This window comes from Sebastes umbrosus, chromosome 15, assembly GCF_015220745.1.
Source record: "Sebastes umbrosus isolate fSebUmb1 chromosome 15, fSebUmb1.pri, whole genome shotgun sequence".
NCBI lineage: Eukaryota > Metazoa > Chordata > Actinopteri > Perciformes > Sebastidae > Sebastes > Sebastes umbrosus.
In genome coordinates this window covers 17387979-17403768 of record NC_051283.1, presented here as the reverse complement: position 1 = coordinate 17403768, position 15790 = coordinate 17387979, and the positions used below count along the sequence as shown (strand labels likewise).

Below are 15790 nucleotides of genomic sequence, written 5' to 3'. Positions count from 1 at the left end.
ACCTCCTGGAGTGTGTGTGTGTGTGTGTTAACTAACCCCTGGTTCTACCTCTGTTTAACGCTGTCAGCTGTTGGGAGACATGCGGTCCAAGGTCAGCTCCTTCTCCTGCCTCTTACCTGTGTGTAGTGTTGTGTGTGTTTAGCTGTGTTTGTGCTCTATAAAGCAGGTGTGTGTTAGCGCATGTTTGACTAGCCTGTGCCTGGTGTTACTCCCGTCTTCTCGTTCAGCTTAATTTCATCTCCTTTGGATTTCTGTCCTCCAACCCGCAGAAGAAGCCAGCACGGCGGCGGTACGAGAACTACAGCATGTACTCTGATGATGACGCTAACAGCGATGCATCCAGCGCCTGTTCAGAGAGGTCCTACAGCTCCAGGAACGGAGGAGCCATCCCCACCTACATGCGGCAGACGGAAGACGTAGCTGAGGTTGGCGGCAACAGCAGCATTGAAAAACATATTAAAATGATTATGTTGTGTTTTTTGTGGGGATCTTTACCAAACAAAGATGTTTTCTTAAGTCTGTAGAATATGATGTGGAGGCCAGGACATCTCTGCAGCACAACAATATTTAATTTAAAATGGTATCTTGACACACATTCTGCCTTTAACAAATATTGCGCCTCCTGCTATTTGAAAATTGTAGTAGGCCATATTTTGATTTCAATAAAATTGATTAATTGTGAAGCCCTAGTACGATATAGTATAGTATGAGGTACAAAATATAGTTTAAGGTGCAATGTGATAGTAGTAATATAAGTAATAACATAATATAGTATAGTGCAGCAGTATAACAGAATATCAAATGTAATATGGTATAGGGTGGTACAGTATAGTAAAGTGTGTATATATGATTGAGCTATAAACATACAAGTTGGGTTATAAGTCAGTGAAATTTGGATTTTTGTCTTTTTACACTACAAGTTTGAGGTAAGGATTGTGAGGAAATTAGTGCCAGTAGTGCAAGAATTGGAAAGCAATGACACTTCAGTATCAGGCTCAATATGTCTTGAATCTTTACTTCCTTTGTGCCTTTATTATATACTGTATATACAGAAGTCTCAACATGTGTGTCTTTTATTTGTGGTTATAACCAGGTGTTGAACCGTTGTGCCAGTGCCAACTGGTCCGAGAGGAAGGAGGGGCTGTTGGGGCTGCAGGCGCTGCTCAAGAACCAACGCACCCTCAGGTCAGCCACAGAACAGGCGGATGTGTTTTCAAAGAATAAAATCGGTTGTTGATTTTTTCATCTAACTTTGTTTTGTTTGTTGACCTGCAGTCGGGTAGAGCTGAAGAGGCTGTGTGAAATCTTCACCAGGATGTTTGCAGACCCTCACAGTAAGGTATGAGCGCATACAGCGCAAGTACTCGCACAAAGATGCACACTCATTTACAACACCATGCCAAATAGATTCATCATTCACCCACTTTGATTTTACCTTTTGTTCCAAATGTTTCGTTTACCCCCACCATCCTCCACTGTACCGGATTCTGCCAAAACAAACACAAGGATCCATTTGTTCACACACACACACACACAGACGCTCACATGTGTTAAATATGAATAAGTTTAGAGATAAAGACGGGATAAACGGGTCAGAATGCATTCCCAGATGTAAACACATGGATAGTCACACTCAAACATAGCATCACAGGCATGCAGAGTGTGCGACGGACTGTTTTCTAACGGCATGCCACGCCTGAGTTTGCGTGTGACTTCACACCTCTCCGCCGTCCTGTGGGATCGCTCTGTCACTGTAGCGGCCGACCCGCAGGCTGTGCTCACTGCATCCAATGCCACTCCCCTCTCTTTCCCCCTCCCTCCCTGCAATCTGAGGCGACGACACTGACCGCACACACACTTAAACATACACACCGATATTTGGGGCTGCCAACTCTTCTCTCTGACTAACCAGCTGCGTTTCGCCCTCTCTTAACACTGCCACTTTTCTTTCGGCGTTTTTTGAGTGCCCCGTTGCCTCGCACTTGTCGTAAGGTGTGTGAGAGCCTCTACCCTTCCCCCCCCTTCGTTTGACGTTTGACGATTTGATGAATTTCAGCGAGACTGCGGCAGGGTGTACGGCACGGCAGAATCCGGTATAAGCTCAGCCTCCTTCAAGGTACTGCATCTCACCATGGATCCCTCTCCTGCCTTCATCTCTCTATCCCACTTCCTTTTTCTCATCTCCCTTGTTTTTCCAACGTCTCTCTCAGTTTTCTTTCCTAGTGTGCACAAAACATCACTTTTTATAAATGTTTTTGCTCTAATGTATATGACTTTATTTCCATTTTGCAAATGTTGGATTGAAAATGGAGATTTTGAGCGTGCACGCAGACGCTGAGTTCATTCAGGTCGTCTTTGTCAGGATGCTAACAGATGTGTTTCTCTCTCCCCCATGCCACCCCGCTCTGGAACTCTCTGTAGAGAGTAAGTCTGGCCAATCAGTGTTATCGTATTTATACATTGTGTTTGGATGAAAATCTCACTCACTAACCTGCCTCACATAAAGTTGCCTGTAACTACACTGTCCTGCTGAAATCAACCATGTAGAGATGTCAACCACACAGTCGCATTGGTGTTTAACTGTCTCATTGTGGTTGTCTTCTAACATTATTATTATTATTATTATTATTATTATTAATATGGGTGATTAAAGTTTGATTGGTGATTGGGATTGAAGGTGGGCTGCTGCAATGATGAGTGAATAACCACTAACTTCACAATGGGAACTAATGCTACTCTCACATGAGCATAACCTCCCTGTATCCTGTAATTACACTATAAATGCAGGACTACTTGTGTGCATGCATGAGTGCATGAAACATGTGTAAAATGGTTGAGTGACTGAGTCGCTGTGTGACCCAAACTGTGTGTTTGTGTTTAGGTGTTCAGTATGTTCCTGGAGACGCTGGTAGATTTCATCCTGGTCCATAAGGAAGATCTACAGGACTGGCTGTTCGTCCTGCTCACACAGCTGCTGAAGAAGATGGGAGCCGACCTGCTGGGCTCCGTACAGGCCAAAGTTCAGAGAGCCCTGGATGTCACACGGTGGGTGTCACACTATCACACTACAGACTGACATAGAGTGCTAAAGGAATGAGTCCTAAAACCCAGAAATGAGTTAGCACTTCCAGTTCCCTCGTGTGGAAGTCAATGGGTATCATCACGCCGACTTGTCCGCCTTTACAGCCTCGTTGTGTATACTCGCTCTCCTGTGACCGTGGTGTAGTTCCCTTACAGCCTAGCTTTAGCTTTTTATATCTGGTGATTGCATTCACACTTCAAAAATCATAAAAGTGGTGTTCATTTATAGTGATTATCTTGCTGAACAAAACGTGTAAGTATCATAAATGTTTGTTTGCCACAGAGTTTATTTTCTCTGCAATAATGGGAACGCATGAAAATATAAATGAATGGCTTTGGTTGTTTTTACAAATCTTCATCTACCAATAAGAACGATAAAGGTTTAATGAGTCCGGCCCTAACAGGTTCAACAAAGCTAACAGGAGACTCAGGAAGATTTCACTCAATTAGTCTATACACGCTCACACAGTCCTGAGCAGAGGTCTAATCAGCCAGATTAACTGAAAACACCTGTGTGGGTGTACGGAGGCTTTAATTCCTGATAATGGAAACCTCGTCGGGCATTAACCCCTGTACATATAAAAGAATAGATACGTCTCTGAGGATCAACACTGCCTTCTCTGTTTTATGTTTTTACACATACACAAAGAGGATAATAATACAAATGATTGTTTACCTCTGACTTTTGTAGTAACACAGTAATCTTTTTTTTTCCCCCTCTGACAGAGAGTCTTTCCCCAATGACCTCCAGTTTACTATTCTCATGAGGTTCACTGTGGACCAGACACAGACGCCCAACCTCAAGGTAAATGTTCATTTAATGTGTGTGTGTGTGTGTGTGTTTATATGAGAAAGAGAGTGGAGTGTGTAAAGGTCGGAGTAAGGGAGGGGCGAGATGGAAGGATGGAAACTCAGGGACTGTGTAACCATGGTAACTATGCTGTACTGATATGACCTCATGCCTGCCCAAACCCCTGAATCCTGGGCTGTGATTGGATAGCGATTGATCTGGCATCTCCACCGGCATTTTGCTCTGCTACAGTGTGGATACTCCCTTCAAGCTTTCCTCCTCCAGCTCCGTATCCATCCTCTTGTAATTTCCTTCTCACTAACCCTTCTGTTAGAGCAACTTCTCGTCTCACCTGTATGACCTAGCCCCTCACTCCTTACCTTCATTCCTCACTCCTCGCTCTCCTAACCCCTTATCTGCCCCCTCCCACACTCGTTCCTGCCCGATATTTCACCCCATTCTCACGACTGTTTCATTCCTTATCAGTCTTTCTCTTCCTCTGCCTTCCAACTAGATTTGGGCAATGAAAGATATTATCAGCATCCCAATTTCACCGAAATATAAATTTCCTCAAGGCTATTCTTGCTCTCGATTTGACTTGGCAAAATGTCTCTGCTGTTTCAACACCTCTGTTATTTAACAGGTAGCTTGCTGTTGCTTTTTGTTATTGCTGTCTGCTGTCAGAAGTGGCCGCTTAAAGGACAGTTGTGGAACATGGACCTACTCTGTGGCCTGAAGAAACTCTTAATAGTCAAAAAACACAGACTCTGTTGGCTCACAGTCTGACGTTACAGCTCACAGGGGAGGGCAATATGACGATATATTAGGACTGCAACTAACGATTATTTTCATTGTCAATTAATCTGTCGATTATTTCTCGATGATCAAAATAGTTGGCGATTAATTTAATAGTTGACAACTAATCAATAAATCGTTGTAGCTCTACAACATATACCGTGAGACAGTAGAAATATGTTTGTGTGGGGATTTTGCAAATCAATGTGCCAATCTTGGATTTATAATAATAATAATAATAATAATAAATTCAACTTATATAGCGCTTTACAAGGACTCAAAGACGCTTTAACTACAGATTTGATGCGATGAAGTACCTGGATTTTTTTCTGATACGCAATTCACTGGACTGGATCTTTTATCTAAAAGCAGTTTCTCAGTTGAATTTCCAGAAAAATGTATCAACAACAGACAATAAAAATCAAATATCACCCTAAATATGCTGCCTGTGGTGACTTGTAAGGTCAAGTCATACACTTTCCTTGTAACACTGATAAGTGTGCACACATTATAAGGATGTTGATACAATATTGAGCATTTCAGCAGCGTAGAAGTCATTATCCATCTTATAAACTGTTGCATGAAGCTTCATGAACCACTGTTTCTTGTTAAACTAACTAGCCATCACAGCTCTTTGCTGCCATCATGTGGCCTAAACGATTACATTGTGAATTTCAGAATATCATAAAATTTCAATATCGCCCAAATTTACTTTCCAATCTTATTACTCCTCTAAACTCTCCTCCCTCCCTCCCTTCCTCCCTTCCCTCCCTCTTCCCCCAGCCTCCTTTTCCCCTCTTGTCTCCCTCTGCCCTCCCCTGTCCTCGTCTCCCTTTCTCCCTCCGTTGATTGACGCGGTGCTTCTCCTCTTTCTCTCTGAAGCCTGTACGGAGCTCGTGTTGCGGGCGAGGGCGAGGCAGGGGAGGGTCCGGTGTAAAATTGTTCCCCCCCAGAGTGCGGCGCCACGCATGCTCTCTAGACGAGCAGGCCGCAGCCTGGAGCCAGTCCTCCCAGGTCAGTGCGCTCCGGGGGGAGCAATTATATGGCCCGCGCAATGCTACTAAGTGATTTGGAGGAAGTTTCTGGTCCTTGAGGTGCATATGAGTAGAGAGAGGGAGGAAAATCAGGACAGGAGTCAGTTGTTGTGGCGTTTTTCGGAGCCTGCGGTGAATGTTTGCATTTATTGGTTCCTTTGTGTATTATTTGTCATCGCTTTTCTTTTTGATTGATTTTGTTTTCCCTCATGATGAAGCATGACCATGAATGCACTTCTCTCACTGATTCATCAGATCATTTGATTTTCAGACCTGCAAGAGATGCACAATCTGCTGCGGTTGTTCATGCTGACTGTGAACATTGGTGGTCACTTTTTCATGCGTGTGTGTTTTGTAGTTTTTTTGTTATGACTGTATTTGTGTTTTTGCAGGTGAATATTGGCCATTCAGTTTCTTTGTTATCAGTCAACTTACTAATGATTTGTGTAAATGCACATTTTTGTGTCGCAGGTGAAGGTGGCCATTCTGAAGTATATCGACACGCTGACATTACAGATGGAAGCTCCAGACTTTGTGAACTCCAGTGAGACTCGGCTGGCCATCTCCCGCATCATCACCTGGACGACTGAACCCAAGAGCTCTGATGTCAGAAAGGTGCAGACACACAAATTTCCACCAGCTCCAAAATTTTTTCCATTAGTTAACTCTCATGAGATAAACCTAGTAGAGTTTTTCTAACTGATGGAGATGTGTTTTGTGTGTTACAGGCAGCCCAGTCGGTGTTGATCTCACTGTTCCAGCTCAACACTCCAGAGTTCACCATGCTGCTGGCAGCTCTGCCCAAAACCTTTCAGGACGGAGCCACCAAGCTGCTTCAAAACCACCTGAAGAACACTGGCAACGCTGCACAGGTAACAAAGGTTTTGTGTTTCAGACACACATGGTACGCTGTGGCTGTGAATCATTATACTGTAACATCAATGGCGTACTTCTTTCTAACTTAACTTAACTTGTGTGTTTTTTGTCACTTCTTCAGGCAACAATGGGCAGCCCTCTGACACGCCACACGCCCCGATCCCCAGCAAGCTGGTCCAGCCCGGTCACATCCCCCACCAACACCTCCCAGAACACCCCCTCACCAAGGTAACACACACTTGGAAAATCCATCTAACAATCATTCACATATTAGCATGAATACAGGCCAAGATGTGCACAGTAGAAAAGAGTAAAGTCTACAGATGTTCGTACAAATTAAACCACATTAGTTAGAGACAGTATGGCTCAGGGTGTTGCTGCTCCTTCTCCTTTATGTCTCTAGGTCACAATTTAAAAGAAGGAAGTCTGGGGATATATGATCAATACTGTTTTTGTACTTTTTATGTAACTAGTGCAGTGCCCATTCAAAACATGCCTGTTCAGAACAGGCTGAATGCTCGGCCTGTGGTGTTGCTGCTTGCAGCTTTCACGAGAACCGCTCATACGAACAACTTCACACTCGACACTGTGCTTCCTTGGGTCCTGAGCAATACACCTGCCATGACATAGTTGCATCACACACCCAGGCCGCGGTTACTCACCATCAGAAACAATGGTGGAATACACTTAGCTGAGGTAATTTCCAAATAGGTATATGTATTAGTCGCTTGCTTTGACATAACCTGCGCGGTTATAAAGTAGAGCATGGATTTAATGAGTGGAGGTATTTTGCCGGCGGTAAAGTTCTAAGTTTGTATGGCAAAACACGTACACAATTTGAGTTGTAATGGCGGAGTGGCACTGCTCCTGTTGGCTATATGCTTGTGCTCTTTGACCCAGGGAAGTGAAGAAAAGTTTGATTGCAACGTTATCCAGCATTAGTGTTCGCAGGCTGTAGATCCAGGATCGAGCCGCAAAAGTGAATTGTAATGAGCCGCGGTCTGCCCGCTGCAGACGACATGCTCGTCTCAGTCTGCAATCGTAATATTGAACGTGTCGCGTGTCCAATATTGCACCAAATTCGAAAAAAGCACTCCCCAGCAATACATCCGCCAGGTGTGAAGTAGATCGGATTAACGGTTCTCGAGATATGCAAATAACAAACCGACAGAGATTCCTTGCTTCATAGTTAGATTTTTGAATTTTGGTAGTCCGTTGAAATTATTTTTTTTCACATTTATCTCAATCAGATTTATTCTAAATGTGTAGTAGAAAAACATGTGATTCCATATGAAATATGTATCATAAGTGGGGGTATAACAGTTTGATGACTGTAATCGTGCAGCCTTAGCTCAGTGTCCTTTTTTTTAATTCTCCTTTGTGTGCAGTGCATTTGACTACGACACAGAGAACATGAACTCGGAGGACATCTACAGCTCACTGAAAGGTGTCACTGAGGCGATCCAGAACTTCAGCGTCCGCAGCCAAGAGGACATGAATGAACCGGTCCACCGGCGGGACGGAGACGAGGTCAGTAGAGCAGACGGATTGATAGTGTGTGTGTGTGTTGATGTGAAGTGTACATCAGTATGTGTCGAGGCTGATATGAAACCATTAGAGTTGCTGGTCTAACAGGAAGGAAATCAGTTTATTCACTGTAATTGTTGGCAGCACCATTTAGTTTTAGGTAACATTTTACATGGTGTGACATTTTCTTCCTCAGACACGATGACATGACTTTGACTGAGAACAAAAGTGAAACATTTACAGACGATTGTATGAAGGAGAGCAGCCAAGATTTGCAAACAACCATGTTGTTGAAGAGTAGAAGAGTAGACTTTAAAATGACCAAGCTGCCAACTTTTAAAAATTCCTTCATGAAACTCCCCAAAACCAGTTTCACACTTCATCTATTTCGCTTATCGTGAAGGAGCCTGTTGTTGTAGTCAGACAATATTATTTGATGAAACTTGAGCTTAACGCTGCCACAAATACAAAGAGTAGAGGTGTTGGGGGAAGCGTTAGGAAAAGAAAAAATTAACTTGAATGTAGTTTAATGTTCAATCAGATCTAAGCGTTCACTCTTCAGAAATACAATTATCTTTGATTCTCTGTTGTAGGCAACACTTTTATTAGGTGTTGTGCAACAGGGTGCGTCGTGTGTTGACGCTGACTGATATCCATCTTCAACCGCTTATCCGGGATCGGGTCGACTGATATATAAGATGATAAATCAATAAACTTGCTCAGTGTTGCCACATCGCTGCGAGCTGTTCACACTGATTGGTTTATGACATAGCCAGTCCTGTTTGTGGGGAAATGTTTTCAAAATTTTACACTACTTTCAGAACGATGCCTTTTTTTTGGAACAATACCAAAACAATTTTGTTGTTTTTTTGATTATTTAACATAAAAGAAACGTCTCAAACAGTACTGTTTAATACTGTTTTGACACAAGCAGCCATACAAGACCGCTGCCACAGTTTGACAAAATTGTCAAAGTTCTGATTTAAATCAGAAAATATCTGATCACAGAATAAACAAGATCTGACAAAGTGTTCGATGCTAACTTTTGATGCACTTTTGCTACTCAAAGCTGCAGACATATTTCACTTGGTACTCAAACAGTAATGGGTTTTGATCCATAGTGTTGTTCAGCCTTGCAGCATGTTTTCCAAGACGTGCAAAAAACACACATGCACAAACATAGCTACCTCCATTAACTGTATGTGACCCTGACATCTGATCTGTTCCACCGCTCCCCCTGCAGCGTGGGAACTGGGAGGAGTACATTAAGTGTTTATGGGACTGACGACTGTGAACTGGATCCTCTATAGCCACTGATAAAATCATGTGTATTGTTTGTTGTGATCCCAGTGGCTGAAAATCACACCGTGAGGATTTTCTCAACAAGAACCTCCTCCCCTAATATTTTCACCAGTGCTTATCTAGATACTTGTTAAGTCCAAATTCATGACTTCAGACGTCATGCCAGGTCTTTTTACAATCCCACCAACACAACCCCGGCCCCTTTTAAGGACACGGTGTACTCTAGTACAGAGGTCAGACCCCCTGACATTTTCCCCATGAAATGCATCTGAAATCTAACCAGCCCACATGTCATCATCCTGCCAAAGTGCACCTGACCCATCAAACCGCCACTCAGACAGTGCATTTAGTGGTTTGAGTGTAAATATACACAGAAACAAGATCACCTTAACCAGCTTCACCCTGCTCCACCTCTCACCTGGTGGTCCCAACACTGGGTTGTTTTTATGACATCTAGAGAACTACATGCCGTCAACAAAAAAAGTGATCCAGATGACTAAATTAAGAGTGTGTGTTTCCTTTTGTTTTGACCAGTATCTGTACCGGCTGAAACAGCGTATAGCCCAGCATTTTAGGATGCTTTTATACCCAACCTGTTTAGTGCACGTCAAAGGGATTCTGGTGTGTTTGCTTGTTTGGTTTGGTATATTTAGACCCTGTTCAGACCTGGCATTAACATGCGTCTCGGGTGATCCGGTCACAAGTGGACAACCTATTACGTCTGCTCATGCCTGGCATTAGAATGCGTCTCCACGTGGCGTCTCCAGTGACCACTTGTGATCGGATCTCACTTCCCCGCTCTATATGCAAATAAACACGTACATCATTTCCTTTTGCGAAGACCAAATGCGTTGTTGTTTTTAACCAACAGGAGACAGCGGAATTAATAATACAATACATTACATTAGTACATTTTATGAACATAAAAATATAAGGTTGTTGGTGGTCCCTGGAGACCTCCGAACCGAGCACAGAGCTTCAGAGAGCTGCTATATATTAAGCTATTTAGTTGAATTGCCTCTGTATGCAGTGTAGGCTATATGTCTAGGTTTTTTATCAACGAAAGTGTGAAGCTGTTATGCGCTGCTGTTTACAATGTGGGAGTAATAAAGTATTTGTCGTTATTTTATTACCTTCATAAAATACCTTTCTCGAGTAACACACAGGTCAGTTGAGTAGGCGGTCCTTCATTGTGGCCCAGGACACATTCGTGTACACACTGCTAAAAGAATGTGGCCATATGCGGCCCAGACCACCTCTGAATGTGGTCTGAGAGATCGGATCTCAATGCACCTTGAGTGCATTCACACCTGTACTTAGAGCTGTCCACTTGTGATCGGATCACTCAAGACGCATGTTAATGCCAGGTCTGAACAGGGCCTTAGTCTGTTGTGAAAGCTGTCATTTTAACTCTGGTGCGGACTTAACAACTGGACTGAGACTGCATCAGAAAGGAGATGAAACAGTGATATGATGTGATGTTGTCCTACTTTGAGTATTTTAGCAGTTCCTGATCAATCATGTCATCTAGACTCCTCAGTTTGGATAAGAAAAAGCTCAGACAAGACGCCTTATTTTTTGTCCTTTTTTATTATTTTTGACAGATGAGGTCAAGTTGCAGTCTCAACTAATAGTGTTCATAATCAATTAACCTTTTGTGAGGTCTGTATGACAACTAAGAAAACGAACACAAGGTGCAGCATGAATTAATGTCAGTCAAAAGCTTGATTTTTGTTTTATTCCTCTGTGACACCTCTTGGTTTCGTTGGTTGGAAATAAAAGCAAACAACGTTAGATTTTTGTAATTTGGTCTCGGGCCAAATGAGCCAAAAAGTGACCTGAAAGTCGGAGCCTCTTTAACAATTGTTATTGCGTTTCTGCAGGGAGACAGCGGGACAGACAGCAGAGTGTCAGACTTTGTGGACGGAGGCCGCATGGCTCTGGACAACAAGACGTCCCTCCTCAACACCCCCCTGCTGTCCTCCAGCCCCCGAGGAGCTCGCGACCACTTCTCCGACTCTCCCTTCAAACACAGAAGCAAAGACACCAGCATGGACGACTCTGAGCTCCTCACAGACGGTACATAGACGCATTGTGACAGAAAAAAATATATAAAGAAAATATAAAAATATAATAAATATGATAATTGCCCCATATGTTTTTTTTTGTTTATCTATTAACAGACAGCAGCCTGGACCAATCGGAGCTGGTGGCCGAGCTGCTGAAAGAGTTGTCCAATCACAACGAGCGCGTTGAGGAGAGGAAGGCGGCGCTGTGCGAACTGCTGAAGCTGATTCGCGAGAACACCCTGCAGGTGTGGGACGAACATTTCAAGACCATCCTGCTGCTCCTGCTGGAAACAATGGGCGACAGAGAGGTACACACACACACTCGCTTCGTTTCTATGATAACACCGTGCTAAATCTCCTTTCCTTTAAACTTCTAAAATCCTTGTAATTCTCCCAGCATGTGATCCGAACGCTGGCTCTGCGGGTGCTGAGGGAGATTCTCAGCAAGCAGCCGTGGAGGTTCAAAAACTACGCAGAACTCACCATCATGAAGGCCCTGGAGGCTCACAAAGACCCCCACAAGGAGGTACTCAGAAATTAGTTCTCTTAAAACTAATTTTTATCAAGAGGACTTCAGAGAGCGTGAAAAGATGAAAGTTGTTTTTGAGTTTATATATGGATGATCAAAGTGTTTAGTAGATTAAAAACATGTACTCATCTGCTACGTGATTATGAAATGCTAATATTTATTTCAAATGAATAGATCAAATTACATAATGAGTGTGATTTTTAGCCCAATTTACTGTTTTAGAACATCAGCACCGATAATGTTTATGTCCTGCAGGTGGTACGAGCAGCAGAGGAGACGGCAGCCATGTTGGCGTTGTCCATCAGCCCAGACCAGTGTGTCAAGGTGTTGTGTCCCATTATCCAGTCAGCTGACTACCCCATCAACCTGGCTGCCATCAAAATGCAGACCAAAGTGGTGGAGAGGGTTCCCCGCGAGGGCCTGATGAGCCTCCTGCCTGAGATCGTGCCAGGACTCATACAGGTAACACACATACAGACAAAACTTTGTTTTTGTTTTACGATCTAGCACTATTAGAAGTATAATGTTAGGTGCATTATTTATTTAAAAGTAAGAGGAATTGTTTTTATCTTTCGCTGTAGAGGGTTGGGGGCCGTGTCTACTAAAGTGTTTTTTCCTGAGGCCAGTATATTCTTTAAATTATTTGAATTGGTGTTTATTATTATTATTATGAGTATGTTGTTGGACCAAACTACTCTCCCCGTGTGGGATAATAAAGTTGATTTGAATCTGTATCTGAACCGAACAAGCGTACTCGCCAAGATGTTTCCTCGCCCACAAAATCTCATGAACCCACATAGATCTCCATCCAGAGCAAGGGTCAGAGCACTCTACCTTGAGCTGACATGTTTACTTCCGTATCATAGCAATCAGAGGCAACCAAACCGTCTCAGCTGAAAAAACGCTCAGTCTCAAAAAGCGCTCTCGTTTTCAGAAGAGCGCCTGGCGGTTTCAGCTGGGAAAAAAACACTTTGGTGGACGCATTCACTTACTGTTCAAACAATGGTTCTTAGTTATTCTAGATCTTTATGAAACTTGACCATAAGTGGCTATTTTTTGTCATTTATTTCATAAAGTTTGTAAACATCCCATCCTCACACACCATCCACACATTCATACATGGATACTTTCTCTTGATTCCTTTGTTTTGTTTAAAGTGTCCTGCAGGTTTGTAATCCATTTTATTTTGTTAAACAGGGTTACGACAACTCTGAGAGCAGTGTAAGGAAAGCCTGTGTGTTCTGCTTGGTGGCCATTTACGCAGTGATCGGAGAGGACCTCAAACCGCACCTCAGCCAACTCTCCAGCAGCAAGGTAACCTGACCTATAAGCATTTGAAACGTAGATTTAGATGTAGATTTAGCATAAGCCAGTTGGCTGAAAAATGTGTCGTTTCTCATCCATGTCTTAAAACACCAAGTTTTGGCGTCTTGGCAGGTTGAAATGTGGCATCTTGGGATACATTTGTGTTTTGAACACATTCAAAAATGGGAGCAAACACCTTTTGTGTTCTAGTGGGAGACCAGTGTGGTCTTTTTGCTGTATTTTTATACAATATCATAGCACTTACTTCCATCCATTCTTTATAATGTATCTTTCTCTAATAATAACTAATATTTGAATACTTGCGATTCTCACCTCAGTAATACACCTTGTATGACTTCCTTGCAACCTCTAGAGACGCATACATTTACATATCTATCTATCCTCTGTCTGTTTATCTGTCCGCAGCTGAAGCTGTTGAACCTGTACATCAAGCGTGCTCAGTCCGGCTCCGGCGGCGGTGAACCCCCGACTGAGGGCCTATAGGAGATACAGCGCCCTCCCACAGGGCAACCACAGAACTGCAACTCTGCCCACCAAACATAAACAACCCTTCATGAGCTCACACCCACACAGACCGAGAACAAAACCACACATCCTAACACTCTTTCACCGGAGCTTACACCCACACCTACGCTTGCACTCTGGCCAGCAGAGTGACACACACACACACACACACACACACACAGGTACACACGGTCCTCATACATTTCCTGTACAAGATGGGAGTTGCGGTGCAGAAGAGAGGAGTGTTGTAGTTCTCCTGTCCATCGCTGAGGATCTCAGACTGAACTGAACCCTTAAACACACCAACAGATAACACACATCCAGTCACACCCGGTTTGTCACTAATCACTCAAGGATGAAGAAACGTCCGTCCTCTATCCCGAACACTACAGTATCCCCTCTGAATAACATCTCGATGTCAACAGTAAGCGGTGCGTCTGCATGGTTCTCATTTTTAAGGGGGTAAGGTTCATAGAACAGGGCTGAGACGAACGAATGGAGCCGTCTTGTGTCTTTCTTGAACAGCGAGTAACCGGGGCCAGGTAGACAGGAATGTAAATTTACATTGTGTCCTAGTTTGGATTTATTTTACGCGATGAGGTTTTACTGCAGCGGTTTTTAATGTTTGGAGTTTTCTCTCGCTCACACACACATATACACACACTTTCAAAAAGGTGCTGATTAGCCTAAAAGGTACGACCAACCAACCAAGCAACCGTGCACAGCACTAACACGAGTCACAGCGGGTCACGCCTGCTCATAGCGAATACAGTACATCCCGAGGTATAGGAGGTGTTACGTGCTTGGCTATGCATGAGACTAAATTTAAACGTTTTTATTGGATCGACAGTCAGAATAGTGTGACTGGGGTTTTAAATTAATGTGAACGATGTCCACCCCTTTCAGAAACATTCACGGTGTTCTCCGTTTTCTCCCGGCTCATCTCGGATCACTCCACTTCTGGGCAACATGGGGAGGAAGATGTGTGCGTGCTGCTTACTACATGAAGTATGACAGGACATGGCTTATTATCACATAGTGGATATGTATCTATATATGATATTAAAATGGGATATCCAATAACTGTGTCATTTAGGAGAGTTCCCCGGGGAGGTGCACACGCGCACCTGTGCCCATCCTTGTTTTTATTTTCTCTCTCTGTCGCTTTAGCCGTAGTCTCTCTCTCTCTCTCTCTCTCTCTCACACTTATTTTTTCTCTGCTGAGAAATTTGTAGAAATGTATTATTTACAGCTCTGAAAACGAAATCGTCACGTCACCCTTTTTCTCTTCTCTTCTCTTCATCGTGTCTTTCTTTCCCTCCTCTTCTTGTAACATTCTAGTTTTCACTGTTGTGTTTCCTCCGTGCATTTACAAAGCTGTGCTTACATTACAAATAAAGAACGTGTACAGATCATGACGAGCCCTGCTGTCTCTTTTGATTGTTGCAGTGGAGAAGAGTCACAAAAAAAGAGGTGGATAGAAATGTTAATGACAGAAGGGATATATTAAACATCTTTACTGATTGCAATTCAACACTGAAGACTGATCATTTTGGTTGCAAACTATTTGTCTAATTGACCCAGGATCAGTGATAAACCATCTCCAGTATATCTTCTAAAGAGCCACTATCGCCAGCCGTACCGTAAACCAAGAGATAGTGAAAAACATGTACGATTAGTTAAAGCTTAAAACTGCAACAAAGACCTCTGTCCTTTTTCGTAGTAACTCTTCTTTTATATCACAGCTGATGATAAAAGGGATAAGATTGAAAGAAAAAAAATATATACACAAAATTATGTGTATTTTTGTAATTTGTTGTGAAACACTGAATACTTTTCTCTCTTTGGGCATCTCGTAAATCCTCCAAAATATTCTGAGAAATAACAGCTAGCTACTTAACAGATTCAATGCAAAACATGATCAGTTTATAAAACATGATGCACAAACTGCTGCAAC

At 43.0% G+C, this 15790-nt stretch overlaps 1 protein-coding gene across 50 annotated transcripts in view; it reads left to right on the top strand.

The window, feature by feature from the left end:
- Positions 1-15251, top strand: part of clasp2 (cytoplasmic linker associated protein 2) — a 66320-nt gene extending 51069 nt beyond the window's left edge. For 24 of the 50 annotated variants that reach the window (XM_037794506.1, XM_037794495.1, XM_037794501.1 and 21 more), the window contains 18 exons: positions 68-91; positions 270-425; positions 1094-1185; positions 1276-1339; positions 2057-2116; positions 2422-2424; positions 2882-3045; positions 3808-3886; positions 6172-6315; positions 6429-6572; positions 6698-6804; positions 7965-8106; positions 11289-11484; positions 11589-11782; positions 11872-12000; positions 12259-12465; positions 13201-13317; positions 13735-15251. In XM_037794506.1, coding sequence (XP_037650434.1) covers positions 68-91; positions 270-425; positions 1094-1185; positions 1276-1339; positions 2057-2116; positions 2422-2424; positions 2882-3045; positions 3808-3886; positions 6172-6315; positions 6429-6572; positions 6698-6804; positions 7965-8106; positions 11289-11484; positions 11589-11782; positions 11872-12000; positions 12259-12465; positions 13201-13317; positions 13735-13812 — 2100 coding nt within the window. In that variant the 3' untranslated portion in view covers positions 13813-15251. The remainder of the gene's footprint in view (positions 1-67; positions 92-269; positions 426-1093; positions 1186-1275; positions 1340-2056; positions 2117-2421; positions 2425-2881; positions 3046-3807; positions 3887-6171; positions 6316-6428; positions 6573-6697; positions 6805-7964; positions 8107-11288; positions 11485-11588; positions 11783-11871; positions 12001-12258; positions 12466-13200; positions 13318-13734) is intronic. The other 26 variants (XM_037794485.1, XM_037794469.1, XM_037794503.1 and 23 more) reach the window with 8 other exon arrangements.
- The last annotated feature ends 539 nt before the right edge of the window (positions 15252-15790 follow it).